Source organism: Giraffa tippelskirchi, chromosome 2, assembly GCF_054371585.1.
Source record: "Giraffa tippelskirchi isolate mGirTip1 chromosome 2, T2T-mGirTip1v1.2.pri, whole genome shotgun sequence".
NCBI lineage: Eukaryota > Metazoa > Chordata > Mammalia > Artiodactyla > Giraffidae > Giraffa > Giraffa tippelskirchi.
In genome coordinates this window covers 20631374-20657297 of record NC_137276.1, presented here as the reverse complement: position 1 = coordinate 20657297, position 25924 = coordinate 20631374, and the positions used below count along the sequence as shown (strand labels likewise).

General features: G+C 37.0%; 1 protein-coding gene across 5 annotated transcripts in view; it reads left to right on the top strand.

Moving 5' to 3' along the window:
* The window catches only part of MXI1 (MAX interactor 1, dimerization protein), an 88707-nt gene that overhangs the window by 55899 nt on the left and 6884 nt on the right, over window positions 1-25924 (top strand). For all 5 annotated transcript variants that reach the window (XM_081541302.1, XM_081541292.1, XM_081541328.1 and 2 more), the window contains 2 exons: window positions 24664-24778; window positions 25392-25563. In XM_081541302.1, the coding sequence (XP_081397428.1) occupies window positions 24664-24778; window positions 25392-25563 (287 nt within the window). The remainder of the gene's footprint in view (window positions 1-24663; window positions 24779-25391; window positions 25564-25924) is intronic.

Sequence of the window (25924 nt, the reverse complement as noted above, 5' to 3'; positions counted from 1 at the left end):
ATTTTATTCTTTGTACTTTTTAGACGGTAGGAGTCCAGTTATAGTACTAAGTTAAAAAAAGTAGGGGACACATATTCAATAGAATTCAACTGTTTATGAAACTATAGAACCAGATAAATATAGAAATTAACATCAAACACTGTACAGAGTAACATCATTTTTCAGAAAGACATGTAATTGATTCCTTTATTGTTTTAACTTTAGTTTTATAGGGGTAGGAATGCTGAAAACTAGAAAAACTAAAAATAGCTGTCAAAGTGCAGAGATAGGCACCTGTTAGAGTTAGAATTGAATGTTATATGAGATAGAGATGAAGTAATGGGTGGGTTTTTGAGATAAAATTTATGGTTAATAGAGGAGGCATATCCAGGATAAAATTACACATCTAAAATGCAGCCTATGCAGTGAAGTCATTGCAGCAGTGTCTAGATAGATTCACAGTTTCTATATTGACCTTTGTCAGAAATAGCTTATTAAGGCTAAGCTGACACAGGCTGCAAGGTAACAGAGGCTGACTCAGACAAGGATTGCATTCTAGAAACTAAGTGTTCTCAGAACTTTAGTTATCCAATTCCTAAAGTTTAAATGAATTCTACAGTGGATAAGTGGGAAGAGATGAGATCATCTCTTGGTTTCAGAAATAAGCAAGAAATATTAACTTGAAACTCAGGTTCTAAAATTATGTATATAAATATCAGACTTTAGATAATTGACATGGTATTATAATGAAGGTGTAGTAGCTTTTTATCCAAGTGATTGCAGATTGTGTATCTCAGTGCAACTGTAACTTGTTTAGGAAAACACTTCCTCTAAAACTATGAATTTTTCAGTTAAAAATAATAGTTTAATAGATTTTCCTGATATATTTTGGGTGATACAGTATACAAAAATCTATTTTATATCAACTTTAAAGAATGTTTTTGATCCATAAAATTGACTATACCTTTTATACTAATGTTCATAGTAATTAAACAGCAACAGAATTTCACTAGATTTAAGGCAGTGTGTTAGTTTGCTAAATTATTTTGTTGTGTACAGTAATTAATGCTGTGTAAATGCTCTGATAAGTATTGATTTAATAATTGCAATTCAAGTAGTTTTCTTGAACTGTCATGTTCTTTATGTAAAGAAATTTCAATTTTGGTACAAATTTCGGCACTTAAAGCATGCCAAGAGGTACATCAGTAAGAAATCTTTTTATTACATGAGATACTTCTTGTAGTATCTTCCATTTATTTACTTCTAAAAATGAAGAGATTCAGATCCTTTGATATGCTTCAGCTATTGGAGAGAAGAGGATAGTTATTGTACATGCTTATCTTTTTCTGTGCTTAATTATAGTGAATAATGCCATTTGCAAGTCCCATGGGTCTTAGGACTGAAAAGCTACAGGTCTAAAGAAGAATTCAGTAAGAAGAATAGAATTTTCTAATATGGTTACTTGCTAACCAGTTGGTGAAGACAAATTTGCTTGGAAAATAATTAATTCAGCCCTGAGACATTATTGCTTATATTCATAGCTTCTAAATCAAGAAAAGTTGAAACTTTATGAACTAATAAATATAAATAATTTCCTTATTTTGTTTTATTTAGGGGAAAGCCAATAGAGGAAGGTAGATTTTAATACTAAATGTGATTTAGGAGCTAAATTGTCAAAAAGAATACCTGTAGTCTAACACAGATGACTTCTTTGGGAATATGTAATACATTGGTTAGAAGATAATAATTTACATGTAGAAATTGAACATTTCTAAGACCTTCTAGAACTAACACCCAAGCAAGATGTCCTTTTCATCATAGAGGATTGGAATGCAAAAGTAGAAAGTCAAGAAATACCTGGAGTAACAGGCAAATTTGGCCTTGGAGTACAAAATGAAGCAGGGCAAAGGATAACAGAGTTTTGCCAAGAGAACACACTGGTCATAGCAAACACTGTCTTCCAACAACACAAGAGAAGACACTACATGTGGACATCACCAGATGGTCAATACCAAAATCAGATTGATTATATTCTTTGCAGCCAAAGATGGAGAAGCTCTATACAGTCAGCAAAAATAAGACTGAGAGCTGACTGTGGCTCAGATCATGAACTCCTTATTGCCAAATTCAGGCTTAAATTGAAGAAAGTAGGGAAAACCACTAGACCATTCAGGTATGACCTAATCAAATCCCTTACGATGATACGGTGAAAGTGATAAGTAGATTCAAGGGATTAGATCTGACAGAATTCCTGAAGAACTATGGACGGAGGTTTGTGACATTGTACAGAAGGCAGTGATCAAGACCATCCCCAAGAAAAAGAAATGTAAAAAGGCAAAATCCTTGTCTAGGAGGCCTTACAAATAGCTGAGAAGAGAAGAGAAGCTAAACGGAAAGGAGAAAAGGAAAGATATACCCATTTGAATGCAGAGTTCCAAAGAATAGCAAGGAGTGATATGAAAGCCTTCCTCAGTGATCAGTGCAAAGAAATAGAGGAAAACAATATACTGGCGATCTCGTCAATAGACTAGAGATCTCTTCAAGAAAGTTAGAGATACCAAGGGAACATCTTATGCAAAGATGAGCGCAATAAAGGACAGAAGTGGTATGGACCTAACAGAAGCAGAAGGTATTAAGAGGTGGCAAGAATACACAGAAGAACTATACAAAAAAGATCTTCATGACCCAGATAACCACAATGGTGTAATCACTCATCTAGAGCCAGACATCCTGGAATGCGAAGTCAAGTGTGCCTTAGGAAGCATCACTATGAACAAAGCTAGTGGAGGTGATGGAATTCCAGTTGAGCTATTTCAGTCGTGAAAGATGATGCTGTGCAAGTTCTGCACTCAATATGCCAGCAAATTTGGAAAACTCAGCAGTGGCCACAGGACTGGAAAAGGTCAGTGTTCATTCCAATCCCAAAGAAAGGCAATGCCAAAGAATGCTCGAACTACCACACAATTGCACTCATCTCACACGCTAGTAAAGTAATGCTCAAAATTCTCCAAGCCAGGCTTCAGCAATACGTGCACCATGAACTTCCAGATATTCAAGCTGTATTTAGAAAAGGCAGAGGAACCAGAGATAAATTGCCAGTATCCACTGGATCATCGAAAAAGCAAGAGAGTTCCAGAAAAACATCTACTTCTGCTTTATTGACTATGCCAAAGCCTTTGACTATGTGTATCACAAAAAACTGTGGAAGATTCTTAAAGAGGTGGGAATACAAGACCACCTGACCTGCCTCCTGAGAAATCTGTATGCAGGTCAAGAATCAACAATTAGAACCAGACATGGAACAACAGACTGGTTCTAAATTGGGAAAGGAATACATCAAGGCTGTATGTTGTCACCTTGCTCATTTAACTTCTATGCAGAGTGCATCATGTGAAATGCTGAGCCAGATGAAGCACAAGCTGGAATCAAGATTGCCGGGAGAAATATCGATAACCTCAGATATGCAGATAACACCACCCTTATGGCAGAAAGCGAAGAAGATCTAAAGATATCTTGATGAAAGTGAAAGAGGAGAGTGAAAACATTGGCTTAAAACTGAACATTCCAAAAACTAAGATCATGGCATCCAGTCCCATCACTTCATGGGAAGTAGATGGGGAAACAATGGAAACAGTGATAGACTTTATTCTGGGGGAATCCAGAATCACTGCAGATGGTGACTGCAGCCATGAAATTAAAAGATGCTTGCTCCTTGGAAGAAAAGCTATGACCAACCTAGACAGCATATTAGAAAGCAGAGACGTTACTTTGCCGACAAAGGTCCATCTAGTCAAAGCTATGGTTTTTCCAGTAGTCATGTATGGATATGAGAGTTAGCCTGTGAAGAAAGCTGAGCACTGAAGAATTGATGCTTTTGAACTGTGGTGCTGGAGAAACCTGTTGAGAGTCCCTTGGACTGCAAGGAGATCCAACTAGTCCATCCTAAAGGAAATCAGTCCTGAATATTCATCGGAAGGACTGATGCTGAAGCTGCAACTCCAATCCTTTGGCCACCTGATGCAAAGAAGTGACTTACTGGAGAAGACCCTGAGGCTGGGAAAGATTGAAGGCAAGAGGAGAAGGGGACGACAGAGGATGAGATGATTGGATGGCATCACTGACTCGATGGACATGAGTTTGAGCAAGTTTTGGGTGGGAGTTGGTGATGGACAGGGAATCCTGGCATGGTGCAGTCCTTGGGGTCACAAGAGTTGGACACGACTGAGTGACTGAACTGAACTGAGAATTTTCCTTAAGAAGCATATGTGTTTTTTTATGTGTAAATAATATAAACACATTCCTCAAAGCTCTATACACACACAAATAAATACTAATGGATATTACTGGAGAAAGAAATGCAACTCACTCCAGTATTCTTGCTCAGAGAATCCTATGGACAGAAGAGCCTGGCGGGCTATAGTCCATTGGGTTGCAAAGAGTCAGACACGACTAAGCGACTAACACTACTACTACTAATGAATATTAGGACCTTGTCCCTTTTGAAAAAATACCATTGACTCACTAAGGAAATGTAACAAGTTAATCTGTAAACATTGATGTGCTAAATCCTGGTTATATATAATTTTTATATTCTCTTGATACATTTAAGTTTACATTTGCTCATGCTCCAGAAATCTGGTTTTATGATTACAACTGTATTGTATTGCTGTATCTAATCAGTCATTTTAATAGGCCCCAGTGATCATTAAATGAGGGTGCCGTACCAGGAGGAAAACGCACACTGTTGTTAGTAGACTCCAGAGGACAGCTTAGTTTATATGTTTTAAATATCTCTAAACAATCTGAAGTAGGTCGGTATATTGGGACCTTTCTTCCTTACCGTTTGGACAAAGTAGCTTTTTAATAATGTCGTCACTGCTTTGATAGTCTGCCAAACCCATCCCTAATTTTGGGACATCTCCACAGTTTATTTTTTCCTCTTCAGAGTGATCAGGTTTGCTGGAACTCAGAGCTGTGCTGACTGAGTCCAATAGAAATATATACTGTCTTTAAATGTAACATTCTCACTTCTTACTGTGTCTCCATAGCATTTACCAGTGACTATTCAAACCCTTTTTAAAAAATCCTTTCAGCAGAGTGGGGGGTAAAAACTCAAAGCCGAGGGTCATCAAAATCATATTCTAATTTTCAGATAAACGACTTTCGTTTCTCCAAAATGTGGTAATGTATGTGAATGATCTTGAAGATCCCTTCTAGTCCGAAAATACCCAGTTCCACTTTTTACTGTCAGATCTAGTTTGTGAACCAAGGGCTAGGACCCATGTCTCTCAATACTAGTCTAAAGATACTTCTAGTAAATTTTTTGACTCCCATTTCCTCCTTTTCTGAAAATAAGAATGCCTGTTTTGAACTTCTTCATCTTCCTCTTTATTTTCTACCTTTGTGTTTTTAGCTTAAATTCCTTACTCTATCCCCGCCCGCCCCTTTTGAACGTCTAATGCACAGTGAAGTATGAATAAGAATAACAAAAATGTTTATAATAACCCCAAATTAGAAGTAATGTGAATTCCAATCAAAGGGGAAATGGCTAAATAAATGATAACACATGTGTACTTTGTATTGGGTGAAAAGAATGCTACAGATTTCTATGTGTATATGTGGAGAGATTTCAAAGACATATTAAATGAAAAAAAAGCAAATTGAAAAATGGTATTTCCAGTATCTCATTTATGTTCAGTTCAATTTCTCAGTCTTGTCCAGCTCTTTGTGACCCCATGGACTGCAGCACGCCAGGCCTCCCTGTCCATCACCAACTCCCAGAGTTTACTCAAACTCATGTCCATTGAGTCTGTGATGCCATCCAACCATCTCATCCTCCGTCGTCCCCTTCTCCTCCCGCCTTCAGTCTTTCCCAGCATCAGGGTCTCTTCAAATGAGTCAGTTCTTCACATCAGGTGGCTAAGTATTGGAGTTTCAGCTTGTGCATTAGTCCTTCCAGTGAATATTCAGGACTGATTTCCTTTAGGTTGGACTGATGTTAATAACAATTAAATGTATAAATACATAGGAAAGATACATGTCGAACTGAAACATTTGTTGCCTGTGGAGAAGGGAGTGACAGTCAAGGAGAAGCTATCTTGTTGATTTTGTTAGAATTTTGATGGTAAGAGTTATTACTTGTGAACTGAAAGGTTTTTATAAAAGGTGATAAATGTAATTCTGTCTATACATTTCCATAGATAATAAAGCTGGAAGGATCCTTAAAAATCATCTAGTCTAGTATTCTCTTTTAATGGATAAGGAAAACTAAGTTCCTCCAAGTTTTATGCTCCACCAAGCCAATAACAAAATCTGGATGAGAGTCTAGATTTTCCGATTCCCAGAGTAGAACTTTTTCACACACTTTAAAGGTACAGCTAAGTTACATTTTTCACAGTGTCTTTTCTGTTTGTCTAAAATGGTATGTCTTCTAAATTCCCATCTGTTCATTGTTTGTGTCGCTTATGTGAACTTTAATCCATAAATGCTGTAATGTCCTTCCTTTCTGGATCACATATAGCGCATGTGGAGATGGACTGTACCTCAGTGCCTTTATATCTGCTAGGGTCTTGCATGTAACAGGTGCCTAGTGAATTAGTAATTTCCATTTTTTGTTTGATTTTTATAGCTGGTTATGCACATTGTGTTAGATTAAGAGGAAAAAAAGTTAAATGCCAAGTCAAATAAATAGCTGGGTTTTTTTTTTTTGAAACCTGCCCCTTCAAGATAGAAAATATTTTAGGAAGGCACATAGGGAGATATTTGCTGCCCTGAAAATATCTTCCCTTTCCAAGGAAAATACTTTTGTTCTCCACTCCTGCTTCAGAGAGAACAGTTTGTCCTCATAGGATATTCTAGGTAATATGACCCACTTAGGAAATATGTGATGATTGTGCTTCATAATGGGCCCTCTGCTAAAGTTGTACCATGGGAAAATGCTTCTTGAGTGTGATGTTCTTACAGATGCACGTACATGTCTGTATACCTGAATTGGGTATAGCAGACCAAAAAACTCAATTATGACTTAAAATTTTCCTATAAGTAGCTAGAAGCTGTGACAGACTGTTCTTTTATTGTTGTTATTATGAAAACATTACCTCGAAGTGTTTATACAAGTGTCTTGCCATTGATGTGTTGTTACCTTACTTTCTGTCTACATAGCTCTAAGATATTAACATCTTTTACATATTAGCTTGCTTTTTGTGATATACACTCTTCCCTATAACGTTTATCTACAGTTGTGTTAGTCCTCTTTTGCTTCTGAGTTTTTGGTAACTTGATTTATTCTGATAGCTGTTTAATTTTACATCATTAAAAGCCTGTAGAATTATCTAAATAGATTACATGGAAGTTCCCATGATCGTTCAGAACATTGTTCTTGGGTGGCACCTTGGGAAGACATTCTTTTTTTTTTTTTTAATTTTATTGGCGTATAGTTGATTTACAATGTTGTGTTAGTTTCATGTGTACAGCAGAGTGAGTCAGTTATACATATATCATTCTTTTTTTAGATTCTTTTCTCTTAAAGTTTATCACAGAATATTGAGTAGAGTTCCCTGTGACGTGTTGGTTATCTGTCTTATATTTAGTATTATATTTATATTCATTCCAAGCTCCTGATTTATCCCTCCTCCCTCCACCCATATTTCCCCTTTGGTAACCATAAGTTTGTTTTCGATATCTGTAAGTCTGTTTGTAAATAAGTCCATTTGTATTACTTTTTAAAAATTAGATTCCACATATGAGTGATATATATTTGTCTTTGTCTGACTTTACTTCATTTAGTATGTGAAGTATAATCTCTAGATCCATCCATGTTCCTGTAAATGGCATTATTTCATTCTTTTTTATCGTCAAGTAATAGTTCATTGTACATATGTACATCTTTATCCATTCCTCTGCTGAGGGACATTTAGGCTGCTTCCAAAGACATTCTTTTTTGGAAGGCTAATGTCTCTCTTAGTTTAGAATTAATAGCTTTAGAAAAACATCACAGAATGCTGAGAATTTCCATAAATGCTTCTAGCCAAATATGGCCATTTGGTGCTGTATTTGCTAAGTCTCTTTGGTTGTGTCTGACTCTTTGCGACCCTATGGACTGTAGCCCACCAGGCTTCTGTCCATGGGATTCTCCAGGCAAGAATACTGGAGTGGGTTGCCAGGGGATCTTTCCAACCCAGGGATCAAACCCGCATCTATTCTATTCTTCCAGGCAAGAATACTGGAGTGTATTCATCTAGAGCCATTTCTATTATGTGAGAATTTAAAAGTATATATGTATATGTGTGTCTGTATGTGTAGATTTGTTTAAAAACTAGCTATGAATTTGGCTCGTTTGAAAGTTGTGAAGTAATTAAAAGTAGAGATAACAAGTTTATTAAATAGAAAGTGATCTGTAACTAGTGAATTTCAAATATGGTGTGTTAAAAACTTGTTCTTGCTCTGTTGAGCACTTTTTTTAGAAATTTTAAAAATAATCAGGTTTATCACACTTGGATCTGTTCATCTTGGAAGGGAAGATATTAGGTGTTAGTTATCCCCTATTCTTGAGATCCTAGATTTTTTATTTTCATACAAAGATATGTAGATTAATTTACTTGTGATAAAGTTAGTAGATATCTGCTATTTTCTAAACTTTTAATTTGTCTTACAGTTTGCTACAATAAAATTCATTTTATTTTAAAATTATAGTCATACTTAGTAATATTTGAATGGAACAAGAAAAATGGATTTTTAAACATTAACTTCAGGTTATTTTCTGGTTAGTACTTTAAAATTAATTTTTTTTTCAGATAGTAGTCCTCTATGGAGAAATTTATTTAGAAATAATATAAACAACCATATTTTACTTCTATCTAGGATTTCTTGATTTAGAGTTAGCAAGCCGAAGCTCAGATATATGTTTAAACTTGGCAGCTTCAATTTGCAAGACGGCCTACCTCTGCTGAGAAGGTGAAAGCTAATTGGAGGTTTCTCAGCATTTTTGGTAGAGCTTTGAGTACTTTGAAGAGTTGGGTGGATGCTAGTACAGGTCCAACAAACAGTTGTTAGGAATAAACAATTTTTGTCTTTTAGCAGCAGGTTTACTGTTTCCAACAAGATAGAGTTTGACCTCTCTCTCTCCCCTTCTCTACCCTTTGCACTTTAAACTCAGAAGTATGTTGAAAATTTAGGTTTAGGATTTGTTTCAGACTTCCATGATCTTGAAAATTAGAATTTGTTTTGATCTTCCTTTGAATATCAATCTAGGATGACAGAAGTTATTGGTAATAGTCAGATGTCTATGATAATGTCTCTTTAACAGTCTTACATACTATTAACCCCAAGGTCATGTTTTCTAATTAAAAATATTTGTGTGGAAATGGGAGATCATTTGTGAAAGTGTGAAAGTGTTAGTTGCTCAGTCGTGTCCAACTCTTTGCAACCCCATAGATTGTAGCCTGCCAGGCTCCTCTGTCAATGGGGTTCTCTAGGCTAGAATACTGGAGTGGGTAGACATTCCCTTCTCCAGGGGATCTTCCCAACCCTGGGAATGAACCTGCTCTCCTGCATGGCAAGTGGACTCTTTTACCAAGTAAGCCACCAGAGAAGCCCGGGAGTTCATTTGAAGTGGCTTAATTCCTGGCACTGAAAGTGGACTCTTAAAGATAATAAAGATAATTACAAATCAACTGACAAGCATTTATTAGTCTTTGTGTGCTTGGTACTGGGGATAGGATAAAAGAAGGAGAAATTCCAGGCCCTGCTTTTAAGGATTTTTAGTCCAATTAGGTAGAAGACAAAAGATTTTATAAAGCCCCTACAAATAATATGTAATTAATTGCTAAGTTATGTGTGTCCCAGATGGGAGTTGAGGTAAACTCAAAGCAGGGGGTTATCATGGGCTGAAGTTGGTATGAACATCGTAGGAGTGATTATTTCTGTGACTTGCGTGATTCTCTGTAGGAGTTTGCCAGAATTGGTTTTAAAACATTGTCATTATGTTTGAAAGGGTTTTCAAGAGAAATCCTGCATCTGAAACTTTCTTGTTTTTTAGTCACTAAAGTATAATTTGTCACCTATTCTGGGGTGAAAGTAGACTTTTTTAGCTATTTAGCATGGATAAGATAGATATGACCCTGCTGCTGCTAAGTTGCTTCAGTCTTGTCCGACTCTGTGTAACCCCATAGACGGCAGCCTGCCAGGCTCCGCTCTCCCTAGGATTCTCCAGGCAAGAATACTGGAGTCGGTTGCCATTTCCTTCTCCAGTGCATGCATGCACGCTAAGTTGCTTCAGTCGTGTCCAACTCTGTGCAACCCCATAGAGGGCAGCCCACCAGGCTCCCCTGTCCCTGGGATTCTCCAGGCAAGAATACTGGAGTGGGTTGCTGTTTCCTTCTCCACAGATATGAGCCTGGGACCACATTTAGAGAATATGATAAGGCCTCCTTACTCTCTTAATCTATAGTTGCTCTCTTGGTATGTCTCTAATATGAGCTAAAATACAGTGTCATTGTTAATGCTGTGTTTTCCCTGTGAAGGGATGTCTACTTGGGCTCTCCCTCTTATGTAGTGCAGTGTAGGTGAAGGCCCAAGTGTCTGTGAAAACAGCCAAGACCTTCAACTGGAGAAGATACATCTGCTATAGCTTCGGGGAAATAAGGATAACACCAAAGGCCTGTTTTCTTAGCTCTCTAGAATCTCTTAGATGTCATTTTGTTTTGGAGTACTGTTGAAGTACTCACTTTATTCTAGTAAGCCCTTTATGATGAAGAGCCAAGTAACTTTTGCAATCCTGTATTTACCCTTGTAACTTATATTTCATCTGAATGCTTCTCAATTTATCCTTTAACAGAGAACCCTGAACAGGATATATCTGTGAGAAATCCTGTGCCTTTGTAAACTTTATGCCTGCTCTAGTACATCAACTGTAGATCGCTGACTTTTAAAAATTTCAACATACAACCTGTCGCTTTTAAGTATGCCTGAAAACTGATTGGGAGGTTGATATAGGATTTTATGCCACTACCAAAAAATCTGTTTTTATAGACTCCTTTATCTCTTCTAGTACTTTTATCCTGAAGTAAGAACAATGCTGAGCCTTCAAATAATCTAAAATGAGAGAAATTATCTTTTTAATCTGGAAATGCAATACCTAAATTAGAACAAGGGAGAAATCTGGAAATTAAGGAGTACAGCTAAGATTTTTTTCACCAAAATCACAATGGAATAGAATTAGAAAGTATACTCCTTTGAAGTTTTGAAACCTTAAAGGAGGAATTTTCAGATTAAAGAAAAACAAGAACAGTCCCGTTTTACCCAGTGAATGCTAACTATTTATTACCCTAATAAAAAATGAAAATAAAATCAAACCAGTTTAGATCAGTTCTTTGAAAGAACATTGCTACTGGACTTTAGTAGGAAGATGTTAGGGATGTGTCTCTAATACATAGGTATTGTCATGGAGAACAACCATTACATTTAAGTTTTGCCAAGCCTATTGGCGTCACTGACAAAAACTTAACTTTTTGGCATTTGAACCATTGGTGTGACCAATTATTGAATTTTTCTCTAGGGCTGTAATGTCTGTATGGTTTTTCTGTCTTGATTCACTTTATTCCAGGCTGATTCACAATTATTTCTTTACAGAACAGCTTGTATTTGGCATAGCTGTAAAAAAAATTCAGGCTTTTCTAAGTAAGGTTCTTTTTCAATGGGAAATTCCATCTTTGCAGTTAAAACATTTGTAAACATAACACAATTTAGATAGAGCTGAACAACTTTGCAAGACTGCTATTTTTGAAATGGAGGAGGGTTTTCCTAAAGAACAATTTGGTGATACTGGGCTCTTAGAACTCCCTTGAAAGCATTTGGCATTTATTGCTGCGTGTATTGGGTCAGATGAAGGAAGAAGCATGTGTTTTTTGGCTTGCAATATTCAGGAAATATTGGTATGTTTAGAAGAATGCTGAATACAATTGGGGTCTTATTTTCCTTTATTTCAAAGGATCCGTCATCTATCTTTTGTTTCCTGAGATGAGAGATGTTGGTGATCCTGAAAGGTGTTCCCAGACTTTCACCTTGTATATTTCTAATACCTGAAAGGAATTATAACCATGTTGGGCAAACTTAACCTCCAAATTCTACCACCTTGTTTGGTTGAATCAACAGTTTTGATGTTGTTGTTGGAGTATACTTCGGCGAGAGAGCCACACAGTCTCCCCTGATGAACAGTCAGGATTTTGACTGGCAGTGTTAACAAAATGGAACATGTTCGCTCAGCCTGACTTTTCCTTCTCAAATCCACTGAACAATATAGATTTTTCAGCTGTGTTCTCCAGAATCAAAGTGTAATGGCACTTCTTGTAGTAGTTCTTCTTGAACAGAAAACTATAATGGTGTTGAGTTGTGGCTGGAATCATACAAAATAAATATTAGCTCTCTGATTCTTCTCTCATTTAATTTTTTTCTGGGCTTATCCAGAGGAGAGTCAAACTAACATTTAGACAAATAGAAACAAGTCACAAAGTGTAGTGTTGCCACCCAGTCTTAATTTGAACCCAGTCTTTTACTGGTAAAAGTTTGTCTAAAAGAGACTACTGTAATTGTTGTTAATTCTTTGAATACCTTTCTTTTTCAGAAGGGTTTTTAAAAGTAGTTTTAAAAGCATGTTCATTTTCTACCTGCTTAAAAATGCTCATCTGTCAGTGCCCTAATACAGCAATAAAAAAAAATTTCTGTTTTATCAGAAGAGAGCATGCCCAAGATTGGTGCCCGGTGTAACGTGAAGCTGCCTCCAAAAGCAGCTCTCAAAAACTACTCTTCAGTTGGGCCCTTTGTGGTCAGAAAAAAAAAAATGTGATATAGTATAATGAAAGAGAAAGCTCAGAAGAGTTAAGTAACTTTGAAATAAAAACATTAATTCTCTGTCATTGTCAAGAATGTGGCATGTTTAAAATTCTGTGTATCTTTATTTTTCTAGAGATTCCAAATGTACTACAAATACTTTAGGATTAATATTTTAAAAATTATACACTGACCAACAATTGCTCTTTGTTACCCTTTTCCTGCCCCAAATTTTACCTCCCCAAAACCAAAACAAAATCAGAAACCCCTGCATTTTGATTTTGGGGAAATTTTGCTAAAATGGGTCTTTAAAAATAGTCCCTAGCTGGACTGACTAAATTGGCAGATGTCCAGCAATATCAAACCATTGTGCCGTCTGCCAGGGGCAAGCATGGTCACCAGTTTTAATCATTCAGTGCTCTATTTCAGGTCACTTATATTCAGTACAAATTGTGAATATTCATCTTCCAGGGATGCATTAATTCTTAGACCAGAGTGTTTCTGTTCCATTTAAGAAAAGGTGTCTTTCCTCTTAAGTGAATACACCTCCTTAAAGTGAACTATTACACTAATCACATCTTAATAGTGGGGCTATTTTTAAAGGTGTTATGCTGTTTTCATTTTCTGCTTCCAAGAGAACATTTACATAACAAAGCATTCTGGGAGTGTGCTGTTTGCACTAAATAGGATCACCATTTTATTAGAGATCAGTAACAATATTTCTTCATTTCCCTCTTCCATCCTGGACTATGATTTGATAAATTGTACTGGACAATGGGTATGAATGCAGCTGTGAGAGACTTCAGCTTTTGTAGAATAGTAGACTAATGCTTGTTGTGTGCGTTTTTGTATATAAAACTAGGACACTTGTCTTAAAGAACGTTATCTCCGTGTCTCAAATCTGACTTACCAGCACGTAGGAAGTTTGTTTTGGTTTCAAAATGTACTTTACCCCATGGTGGCTGGCAGGGTACAATGCTATTGACATCACTGTGTTTCAAATAGAAAATTAACAAGTAGCTACTGTTGTGATTGCAGATTGCCTTCCCAGTCCCTGTGAGAGAATGCTTTTTCCTTTGGACAGCAACACTTCTCAGCCCCTTGGTACCATTAAATCAGCCAATGGGGGCTGCCAGAATAGGGATGAACACCAACAAAAGACTGGAGAGTAGAAAAACCGTTAATAATGCAAAAATCTTTAATCAGTTTCCAAACTGATGTGAAAGATAAATAATTAAAAAAAATTTCTTTCCCACCCACAGCCAAGTTTTGACAGGAGGCCAGGTTCAGAGCCTGCTCTCTCCAGAGAGAAGTATCCTTTCCCTCCACCCAAAACTCTGGAGAGTTGCCAAAGGAAAATAAGCTATTTTGTATTTAGAACAAATTGCCACTGTTTTCACCAGTGATGTAGCCCTATTTCCCAGACTTTGAAACTTGGAATACAGAAAGTTCTTGTGTGACCAAAGAAATATGGTGAATGAGTGATCGTTTTTTGTTTTTTTTTTTTTAAAGAAAAAACCAAATCCTCGTAAACAGATAAGAGAGGGAATGAGATGTATGTGTGGAAGCTAAGTTGAGCGTAGAATGGACATCAAGTGAGTAATATCTGTTAAATCACTTTGGAGATTGGGTTCCTTGTGGGAGTTTCAGTAGAGAACATATGCCTCTGGAACCAGATTCTAATTAATTTTTTTCAAATGCTGTCTGTCAATAGTCGTCTCCCTTAGAGATGAATGCCATTCAGTAAAAAAATTTATGTGTTCTATGCTATAGGCTTCAAGTGATCAGCAACCTGGGATCTTGTAAACCTATGCAAACATGAGTTTCTCATGTTATCAAATGAGATTAAAAAACATTCATTTAATTTTTCCCCCTTTGCAGTGTGGAGTATTTCTTTTCAGACTTGTCCCTCTCATACTTGGGTTTTCTTACCTTTTTTTTTTTTCTCTTTTCTCTTTAATAATTGCCTTCCTGTCATCATAGTTGTCATTACCACCATTTCTGGAACAACAGCTGAAACAGAGGCCAAACTTAAATTAGTCAGATTACCTGCATGCTAGGAGGCCTGTCAGTAAGGTCAGAAAGTTGATATTGGTGACCAGAAAAATTGGATTTTAAAAAATTATCTGTGGATTTGACATTGTTGTCCTGAAGTCCCCCATCATTGTCAATACTTTAATAAGTTACTGTGTTGTAATGACTGCAATTCCTAACCCTTTGCTTCACTATTAAGAGAGATGTCAACCCTAAACAAGAGTTGGTTGGAGAATTGTCAGTTACTCTCCATGTAGTTGTCTTTGGTGGTGACCTCAGCTGCACACCAAAGTATTGAGTTCCAACATCTGTAAGCAGGTCACTCGTGAATGTTGGCCTGCCATCTGATTATACTGTTTGGAGGCGCCTGTATTACTATATCAACTTTGGTGAGTTAGAAAGGCCCAGAAATATCCACTGGAAATTGTTACATCTCTTCTCCCCACCATGGGCCATTTTTCTATTTGGTTATTGGAAGAACTGAAATGACTAAAAAGTATGGATTGACTCTAATCTGGAAGATAATTAGAATATATTGTGATTAGTGTAAAAATCAAGTGTTTATTATCTGAGAAAGGTGATATGGCAAAGAAGCCCTCATGGAAGAAACAGTAGTTTGTGGATTGATGAATGAGTTAGATGCCCAGTGGACAGTGGAGGAAAGGGTATTCCAGATAGAGAAATCAGAAAATAGAAACCTTTGGTTTGTGGAAGAGTTTTGCAGAAGGGAATGGATAATGACAAGTGGGGCTGGAAGGGTGGTAGGCAGGTCAGATTATAGCATCTTCAGACAGATAAAGATTACTACTGGCATCTTTAAAAATTTTTTACAGCATGTAATTCAGTGGCATAGTAGGGTGTAGCTTGTTGTTCGCTGATGGTCATTGTTATTGACTGACTGGCAGTTCATTGTCTTCATATCTCTGAGTTGTAAAGAGTAAACGAAATTTCAGCCTATATAGAATCTGTGTAGCTTAAGAAAGAATATGCCACTATTTGTCATCATTAATTTATTGAGTACTCACATTTCTCCCCCATTCACTTGCCCCCCCCCCACAACTTTTTCTCTCTCTCTAAACCTTTGAAAAACATAATCCCAACAGTAATCCAGAATTGATGTTCTGAAGTCCCAAGCTCTTACAGTGATCTGTGGTAATTTGCTTTAATAGTTTAACATAGATTCCTGGAGGTCCTAGGTTGTAGTGTGAAATAATGAGAGATTTGTTTGAAGTTTTTTATTTTAAAAATACTGTGTTTGTTTCTGTATAAAAGAGTGTTCTTTTCCCAAATCTTTCAGGAAAACTATGACTTCTGGAAGGCATACTGTGTTTAACTTTCTGGCTTTAAATACTGTCTGGCTCCCTAAGCCAGAGTAGAACTACTTTGATTTTATTGAGAGAAAGTGATTTTTAAAAAATCTTTGAAGAATGAGTGATATGTATCTCAACCTTACTGATTTTATTTCTTATCTTGTCTATAGATGAGCCCTTTAGTGGTGAGGTGGATAATGTGACTGTAGAATAATTTATATTATTATAATATTATGTAGTTTATATGATTTACAACTTCATTATAGCACTTGTTGATATTCCTATCTGGTTGTTTTATAAGATACCAAATGAATTAAGGGGAATATTAATGAAAGCAGCTTTTTTTTTTTTTGAAGAGTGAGAAGAGGGTCCTAGCTATTCTCCTAAGTTTTAATTTTGTTGTCATTAAACCCCATTACACCACAGTCAATTCTGATGCTAGGGAAATGCCACTTACCATGTTACTCACTGGGAGTTAATAGTCTGTTTATTTTTTTTTATGAAGTAGATAATATATAAACTGTAAATGAAACATAATTATCATGTGCCATTTTATGGGAATAGCGTGTCTAAAGCTTATTTCACAAATAGGATAAGCTGAACAGCATATGATATCAGTTTTTGTAAATAAAATTCACGAGTAGCATGGTCATGCTTGGATTCTGGATCTATAATATCTTTAATGTCATTTTTTAATAAGAAAAGGGAGCAGGCATGTTTTTGTTTTTTGGGTTTTTTTTATTGGTAACTTTGAAGATTTTCAGAAAGTTCTCAACATGTTACATTTTAGAGAAATGCTGGAATATGAAATGTATAGGATAAGCAGCTAGCTGCTGTCATGTACAAAAGTGTTGTGTTGTTGGGAAACCTGGCCACGAGCCACTGCAGCTTTGAAGAATGTCCTCAAGGGAGGACTCAGCCTGTTGCATAACGTTCAACAGAGAGGAAAATACAAGTACTGTCCCTATCACTTGACTTGTTTTCCATTTTTATTTAGTTACTTGGCAAAGTCTTGGTATCCCGTAGTGGAGGAATGAAAGACAAGCAAGTTCCAGTGAAGGACCGTGCCTCCAAGGGCATCAGCCAACGGATGGTTTGTGAGGCTGGGCAGGTGTTAAATTTCTTATTGTTGTTGGGCAGAGGGATAAGAGTTTCAAGAGACAACTTGAAAAACATCATCATATGATACTTGCAATTTTTTTCTGAAAGGGAATTCTTTCCTCTCTCTTCCCTCAACGCTCTGTGTGCCTCTTCTGGTTGATATACCTATGCTTTAAAATATCATAGCTACTAGCAGGGGCCATTTTATAGCAAAATCATTTCCCCTCATGTTCTGTGGTATTTCAGTTTGGCAGTAAAGTTTACAAGGTTTGAAATCAAAAGCAGCATTGGTTCCTTTAGGGAAAAATGATCCAAATCTACCAAAATAAAAGCCAAACAGACTGTAATTGTTCCTTTTCCCACAAGGGGCTTGCCCTTTTGGAAGGTGTGGGTAATTTTGATAGGACCTTCTCTCTAACAGGGTTAGTCACTGGGAATTGCCTCTTCCCCTGGGAAAAACCCACTTTTATATCTCATTTTAAAACAGACCTCAAAGTGTCTTTGAAAATAAAATTACTTTGCTATCTTTTCATTGTCTTGCTGCCTCACTCTCTACAAGGAGACTCCAGTTTTCTCATCTCCTGCTACAATATCTAATCCTAATTTTGCTTTACAGTCACACATGCTAAATTAGGAAAGATTTTAGTTGTATAGTTTTTATTGAGCTATCAATGTGTTGTGAAAAGTTAAGTAAATGCTAACCAGGGTGCTAAATTTTTTTCCATCAAGTTTAACTGTGTAAATTTACAGTGTTAGTTTTTCCCTATTGGTTGTTGGTCTAGTGTTCATCAGAATATTCAGAACAACAGCCTTAAGTTTCCCCAACCTTATACTTTGACTATCGGTGCAGGACCATGCCTTTCATGAATTCTTCTCTATGTCAGTTCCTCCACTCCTTGACGACTTGAAAAACATCATCTTATGATACTTGCAAATTTCTTCTCAGTACATAAAGATTTTCAAATCAAACCACGCTTTTTTTTCTTCTCTGTCTCTTGTCCTCTTTTCTTCTGCCAGCATCTTACAGTTCATGATTTGGCAACTCCGTACAGGCGACTCCAGAGCCACCAGTCACATGAGAATGAAGGCAAGAAAAGAAAGGACCAGATGGCATCAAAAGATATGCCTTTCTAGGTCACTGGTGGTTAAGCTTGCAATCTGGTTACCAGCAGGGAGACTGGGGAAAAGGGTGGAGAGCAGCACAGCACCATTGTAAGGGAAGAAGAATTTTGTCATACAATTCGTTTCGTAATTTGCTGGAGAGAAAAAACTTACATATGGAAGATAATGGATTTTCTGATTTAACTTTCCAGTTTACAGTCACAGGAAATCCATTGCATTTACTTAAAGGGGCATATAAGCACATGGAAAAACTGTGTATAATATTTGAATGGCCACTTTGAAAAGTGTGGCTCCACCTTGGTCAGCTGCTATCCTTTCAACTTCCATTAACCCTTTGTTATTCTATTCTCCTAATGCCTGATTCACTTACAAGTATTAAAACAAAAACTGGAGGAAATAACATTTGGCTCCCCCAAATATACCTGTCCTCTTAGAAGAGCTGAGGACATCATTCACCACTGATCCTTCATGAGGACCCTACTTACAAAATATGGACAATGGCATCACTGGCCTTTGTGAGACATATCTCAGGGTGTGTTTTCTTGGTATAAGCTGTATCTTGGAACACATTTAAAACTATTTGACTGAAGAAATGTTCAGTAGTGGAACCCTCCTACCCTATTGGTGGGAATGTAAATTGGTCCAGGGACTATGGAGAACAGCATGCGTGCCTGCTAAGTCACTTCAGTCATATCTGACTCTTTGTGACTCTATGGACTGTAGCCCATCAGTCTCCCTGTCCATGGGATTCTCCAGACAATACTGGAGTGGGTTGTCATGCCCCCATCCAGGGGATCTTCCTGACCTAGTGATCGAACCCACGTCTCTTAGATCTCCTGCATTGGCAGGCAGGCTCTTTACCACTAGCACCACCTGGAGAACAGTATAGAGGGTCCTTAAAAAACTGAAAACAGAGTTACCAGATAATTCTGCAGTTCTACTCCTAGAGCATATATCCAGAGAAAACTCTAATTCAAAAAGACATATACACCCCAGTGTTTATTGCAGCACTATTTATAATAGCCAAGACATGGAAGCAACCTAAATGTTCACCAAAAGATGAATGATAAAAGAGATGTGGTGTATATAGACACACACACACACACACACACACACATATATATAATGAAATATTACCCAGCCATAAAAAAGAATGAAATGCCATTTGCAGCAACATGGATAAACCTAGAGATTATCAGATTAAGTGAAGTAAGTCAGATATAGAGAAAGATGTCATATGATATCACTTATTTGTGGAACCTAAAAAAATTATATAAATGAATTTATTTATGAAACAGACTCACAGACATAGAAAATAAAATTATGGTGGGGAGATAAATTAGGAGTTTGGAATTAACATATACACACTTCTATATATAAAACAAACAAGGACCTACTGTATAGCACAGGGAATTATATTCAGTATCTTGTAGTAGCCTATAATGGAAAAGAATCTGAAAAAAACTTGTGTGTGTGTGTATATATATATATATATATATACACACATATATATATATAAAACCAAATCACTTTGCTGTACACCTGAAACTAATGCAACATTGTAAGTTAACTACACTTCAGTTTTAAAGAATGGTCTAAAAAACTGACTTGACTGAAGAAATGTTCAGTAGTGACTAACAATATTTTGGAGGGGCAGTCTGCCTTCCTGGTTCATTTAGACATTACTAACACCTTGATTCCTTTGGCCTGGGCAATTCCTGATTTGACAGTGCTTTATAGATCACCAGACTGCTGAACTTGGTTGATATTTCCTTATAGAATTCCAACTCAGTTGTTTTGTTGTGAATGAAAAAATCTAAAGTATTTTTAATTTTAGGTTTAAACTTGGTCCCAATATTTGAATTTTAAATTCTTTACTGTTTAAACTACCATGCTTTTTTCATAAACAAATTCAGTATCCTTTAACTTTCAACCTCTTTTATTAGGCTATCTTCTTCAATTATAATCTCTTCTTTCATTTAGATTCTGTCACCCTTGATATCTGTATGACTCATTTCGTTGTGAAACAACTGAAACAAAATGTTTCATTCTGTAGTCTAGATTATAAACTGTTAAAATTTACCTTTCTTTTTTTACTTCTCCCACTCAAGCATCTAGAACATTGCTGAGTACACAAAAGTCATGTAATAAATATACAACTGAATGATTTTTTAAAAGGAAAAAACCAACATTTTAATATTGTTAGTTGATTTCTGCCTAGAATTTTTCACATTAAAGCATAGTTCATTTTATTCATCTTTTTTATCATTAGCATTTTTTATTTATCTAGTTGATTTACACTGATGTGCCAATCTCTGCTGTACAGCAAAGTGACTGTTATACATACATATATATATATATTCTTTTTTTAAAATATTCTTTTCCATTATGGTTTATCCCAGGAGATTGGAAATAGTTCCCTGTACTATACCTGGGACCTTGTTGTTCATACATTCTAAATGTAATATTTGCATCTACCAACCCCAGACTCCCAGTCTATCCCTCTCCCACCCCCCTACCCCCCACCTTGGGAACCACAAGTCTGATCTCTGTGTCTGTGAGTCTGTTTTATATGTAGATATATTAATTTGTGACGTATTTTAGATTCCTCATGTGAGTGATATCATATGGTATTTGTCTTTTCTCTTTCTGACTTACTTCATTTAGTATGATAATCTCTACTTTTATCCATGTTGCTGTACATTCTGCTTAGATTTTAATATGACTTTAACTTAGATTTTACCAAACAGGAAATTGACCCACCCATTTTTTTCTGCGCCCCCCCCCCCTATTTTTTCTTGATATGCAACTGTAGTAAGGAGTCATCTGAAACTTCTTAAACTAAAAGTTCTATATATGTACAGAATTTCTGGGGTTAAATATGACAAGTTATTCCTTTGGCAAAATACTTGTTAACTTTGCATTTTTTTTTTTTTTGATGATTGAATTCAAAGCCCTCTTGGGAGCCTCTAATTATTGCAAGAGAACCACCAGTCTCTCTCCACCCTCCAGTCATATCATATGAGTTCAGTTATTAGGCATATGCTATAATAATCCTAATGAAGAGTTTAAAGACCCTTTTTACTGTGGACCTTATTTTGTTTAGTTTTAGTCTGTGATCATCTGAGAGGCCTCACCTAAGAAATTTTCCAATTAAAAATTAAAATTCTGTGATTGTGGTTTGCACATCAGGGGAGGAGAGTGACTTTAAAATTGTTAAATCTCATTAAGCAGGAATCCATTGATAAACTTTTAAGGAAAATTTTTAAAAAATTATTTTTCTTTATCCACATCAGGTATGTCAGGTTTCAGCCTGGAGCCAATTACTAGATTTGAGTTATTGAACTCAATAAAGAGATTTGGAATGGAAATGCTAACAGACCTCTAACTATGCTGGGCTAGTACGTACTAGAAGAATCTTGACAATTCATCAGCCAAACCTCACTTCACTACCCTTAACATCCTTGTCTGTCAGTGACATAATTGGCTGCCTTCTGCTATGCCTCCTTGAACTTGCTAGCATGTGAGATTTCTCTTGACATTATTTCTTATGTATTAAGACAGAGAAAGCATAGTTTGATGGGTGAGCTAGTAAACCATCTGTCTTTGAGGAGAAAATGGAGAATGTGTTTTGTTCTGCGGCAGTTGACACAGTTGCTAAATGTTCAATTATAGTTCTTTAAGGAATAGGGCTATCTGTGAACACATTTGTGGGTTTTCTTTTCAGATATACTACTAACTTCTGGATTAAGTTATACATTATGAACCGCAGAACCAGATATGTAAACTGTTTCAGGGTGAAATTATGTATCCAGAATTTTCATCATAGTAATCATAGTTCCTGTAGGGTACATGGGCTTCTCTGGTAGCTCAGCTAGTAAAGAATCTGCCTGCAATGGAGGAGACCTGCATTCGATCCCTGGGTCGGGAAGATCCCCTGGAGGAGGGCATGGCCACCCACTCCAGTATTCTTGCCTGGAGAATCCCCATGGACAGAGGAGCCTGGCAGGCTATGGTCCAGGGGCTCACAAAGAGTCAGACACGACTGAGCAACCTCAGCACAGCAGAGCACACAGGGTACCTGGGATGTAAATTCGTGAGGCTCTCTGCTAGCATATACAGGAAACATTTCCCTAACCTGCCCGCAAGATGAGTGTGTTAAAGAATACAGTGACTTTTGGTGAAGAATTCTGTCACCTGGCGTTTTTCCAGATGTAGAATATTGGAGGTGGGTAGTACGAGATGGGAGAGGGAGACAAGAGAAATAAAAAGGAAAAGCTAATGATAGCTAATACACTTAGATATTAGGAAGCAGGGGACTATTTTATAGGTTGTTGATTCAGTGCCTGGAATTGACCTTAGAGCCATGTATTTTGTCTCACCGTATCCTCACTGGCCACAGAATTTTGCTGTTTTTGTTGTATTGGATATGAAGTTGTCATAAGTGAGAAATGGCTGAGTATCAGAAATTTTATATGGTTTAAATTCATTTCAATCCCAAAGAAAGGCAATGCCAAAAAATGCTCAAACTTCCACACAGTTGCACTCATCTCACATGCTAGTAAAGTAATGCTCAAAATTCTCCAAGCCAGGCTTCAGCAATACGCGAACCGTGAACTTCCAGATGTTCAAACTGGTTTTAGAAAAGGCAGAGGAACAAAAGATCAAACTGCCAACATCCACTGGATCATCGAAAAAGCAAGAGAGTTCAGAAAAACATCTATTTCTGCTTTGTTGACTATGCCAAAGCCTTTGTGTGGATCACAATAAACTGTGGAAAATTCTGAAAGAGATGGGAATATCAGACCATCTGACCTGTCTCTTGAGAACCTGTATGCAGGTCAGGAAGTAACAGTTAGAACTGGACATGGAACAACAGACTGGTTCCAAATAGGAAAAGGAGTACGTCAAGGCTGTATATTGTCACCCTGCTTATTTAACTTATATGCAGAGTACATCATGAGAAACTCTGGGCTGGAAGAAGCACAAGCTGGAATCAAGATTGCCGGGAGAAATATCAATAACCTCAGATAGGCAGATGACACCACCCTTATGGCAGAAAGTGAAGAAGTAAAGAGCCTCTTGATGAAAGTGAAAGAGGAGAGTGAAAAAGTTGGCTTAAAGCTCAATGTTCAGAAAACTAAGATCATGGCATCTGGTCCCATCACTTCATTGCAAATAGATGGGGAAACAGTGGAAACAGTGTCAGACTTTATTTTTGGGGGGCTCCAGAATCACTGCTGATGGTGATTGCAGCCATGAAATTAAAAGACACTTACTCCTTGGAAGGAAGGTTATGACCAACCTAGATAGCATATTTAAAAGCAGAGACATTACTTTGCCAACAAAGGTCTGTCTAGTCAAGGTTCTGGTTTTTCCAGTGGTCATGTATGGATGTGAGAGTTGGACGGTGAAGAAAGCTGAGCGCCGCAGAATTGATGCTTTTGAACTGTGGTGTTGGAGAACTCTTGAGAGTCCCTTGGACTGCAAGGAGATCCAACCAGTCCATCCTAAAGGAGATCAGTCCTGGGTGCTCATTGGAAGGACTGATGTTGAAGCTGAAACTCCAGTACTTTTGCCACTTCATGCAAAGAGTTGACTCACTGGAAAAGACTCTAATGCTGGGAAGGATTGGGGGCAGGAGGAGAAGGGGACGACAGAGGATGAGATGGTTGGATGGCATCACTGACTTGATGGACATGGGTTTGGGTAAACTCTGGGAGTTGGTGATGGACAGGGAGGCCTGGTATGCTGCGATTCATGGGGTCGCGAAGAGTCGAACACGACTGAGCGACTGAACTGAACTGAATGCATAATAATATAAACACTGTAGGATAGCTACAGTTGTGGAGAGGAGTGTATGTGTATGTGTGAGTGTGTGTATGTGAATGAAAGGTGGAAGGGAGGAAATGGAAATTATGAGCCTTTTCAGGTAGTGAAGCTGAAAACCTCTAACCTAGCCTTTGGTTTTATACATTCAAAATCAAATACAGTTGCCCAATGTTTTCCTACTTGTACATTAATACAGTTGAGAAAGTTTATGGGACTGGTTAAAATTAAATCACCTGTGACAGAGATTACCATTGGGGATAATAATCTGAAGTGACCAGTGTCTGCAGTGTATAATAAAAGTGGCAGAAAACTGAAAACCAGTAGGCACACCTGCACTTAAATACAGATACTTTTTTGAAACTGAATAATGTGCAAGTTCTTATTTGCCTTAAAATAGGCTTTAAGATGTTTTTAGTGGAATATTCAGACTGCTGATTTGACTTACCTTTGTCTTTCTTAGACGAGCTCATCTTCGCCTGTGTTTAGAACGCTTAAAAGTTCTGATTCCACTAGGACCAGATTGCACCAGGCACACAACACTTGGTTTGCTCAACAAAGCCAAAGCACACATCAAGGTAGGAATTTTTTTTATCATATTTTCACATTACTCTCTGTCCTACTCTCTTTTTAGTAGTGATTTCTGTTCACATATATCAGCTAGCTCACAATGCTCTCCTTTAATAACTGACCTCAGAAATTTTCTGAAAATTTAATGCTAATCTGATAGGAGCAACATAACCTGATAACACTAAATTGTTTTGACAGCATGGCCATTTGAATAGTTGGGAATACTAGGAAAATAACAGTTACTCTGCTGATAGCTGAAGGAAGGCAGTTGTGCCCTCTGGTGGAGATGACTTCATCTGGCTATGTCCCTCAGTGTTTCCATCAAACTATACTGCAGAGCAGGTTTCTCTTTTATGGCAATAACTTGACAGACTTTGAAAATTCCATATTGTTCTAGTAATGTAGCATTCGTTATACACACACACACACACACTGAAGAAAGAACTATTTTTGATGTTTAAAAATACATATTTGTCTATGTTTTTATACAGATACATATACTTGTATAGTCATTCATGTTTTCTCTGTCAAAGAAGAAATCTTCTGAAATGTTAGGGAGGAATCAATTTTACTGTTTGTACTGTACAACACACAAACTTAAATATCACTGTATCATTTCAGAAACTTGAAGAAGCTGAAAGGAAGAGCCAGCACCAGCTAGAGAATTTGGAACGAGAACAGAGATTTTTAAAGCGGCGACTGGAACAGCTGCAGGGTCCTCAAGAGATGGAACGAATACGAATGGACAGCATTGGATCCACTATTTCTTCAGATCGTTCTGATTCAGAGCGAGGTAGGCAGTGAGCTTCCTCCCTAATGGAACACAAAGCATCCCTGTCTCTGAATTTAGAGAGGGCAGGGTGGGTGGCGTTGTGTTTGCTTCCTTCTACACCAACACTGTACGTAGCATTCGAGATTTCATGCAGTCACAACATTGTCTAGCAATGCCTGTAGAAACTACAGAACATTTTTTTCTTGATTATATATATATATACACATATATATATATCAAGTATTCCACTTTGAAAAAATTTTAGACTTAAAGTTGTAAATTTTCTGTAGAAAATTGTTGGGTTCTCATATACCCTTCACCCAGGTTCCTCTAATGTTAATATCTTATGTAACCATAATACAGCTATTGAAACCAAGAAATT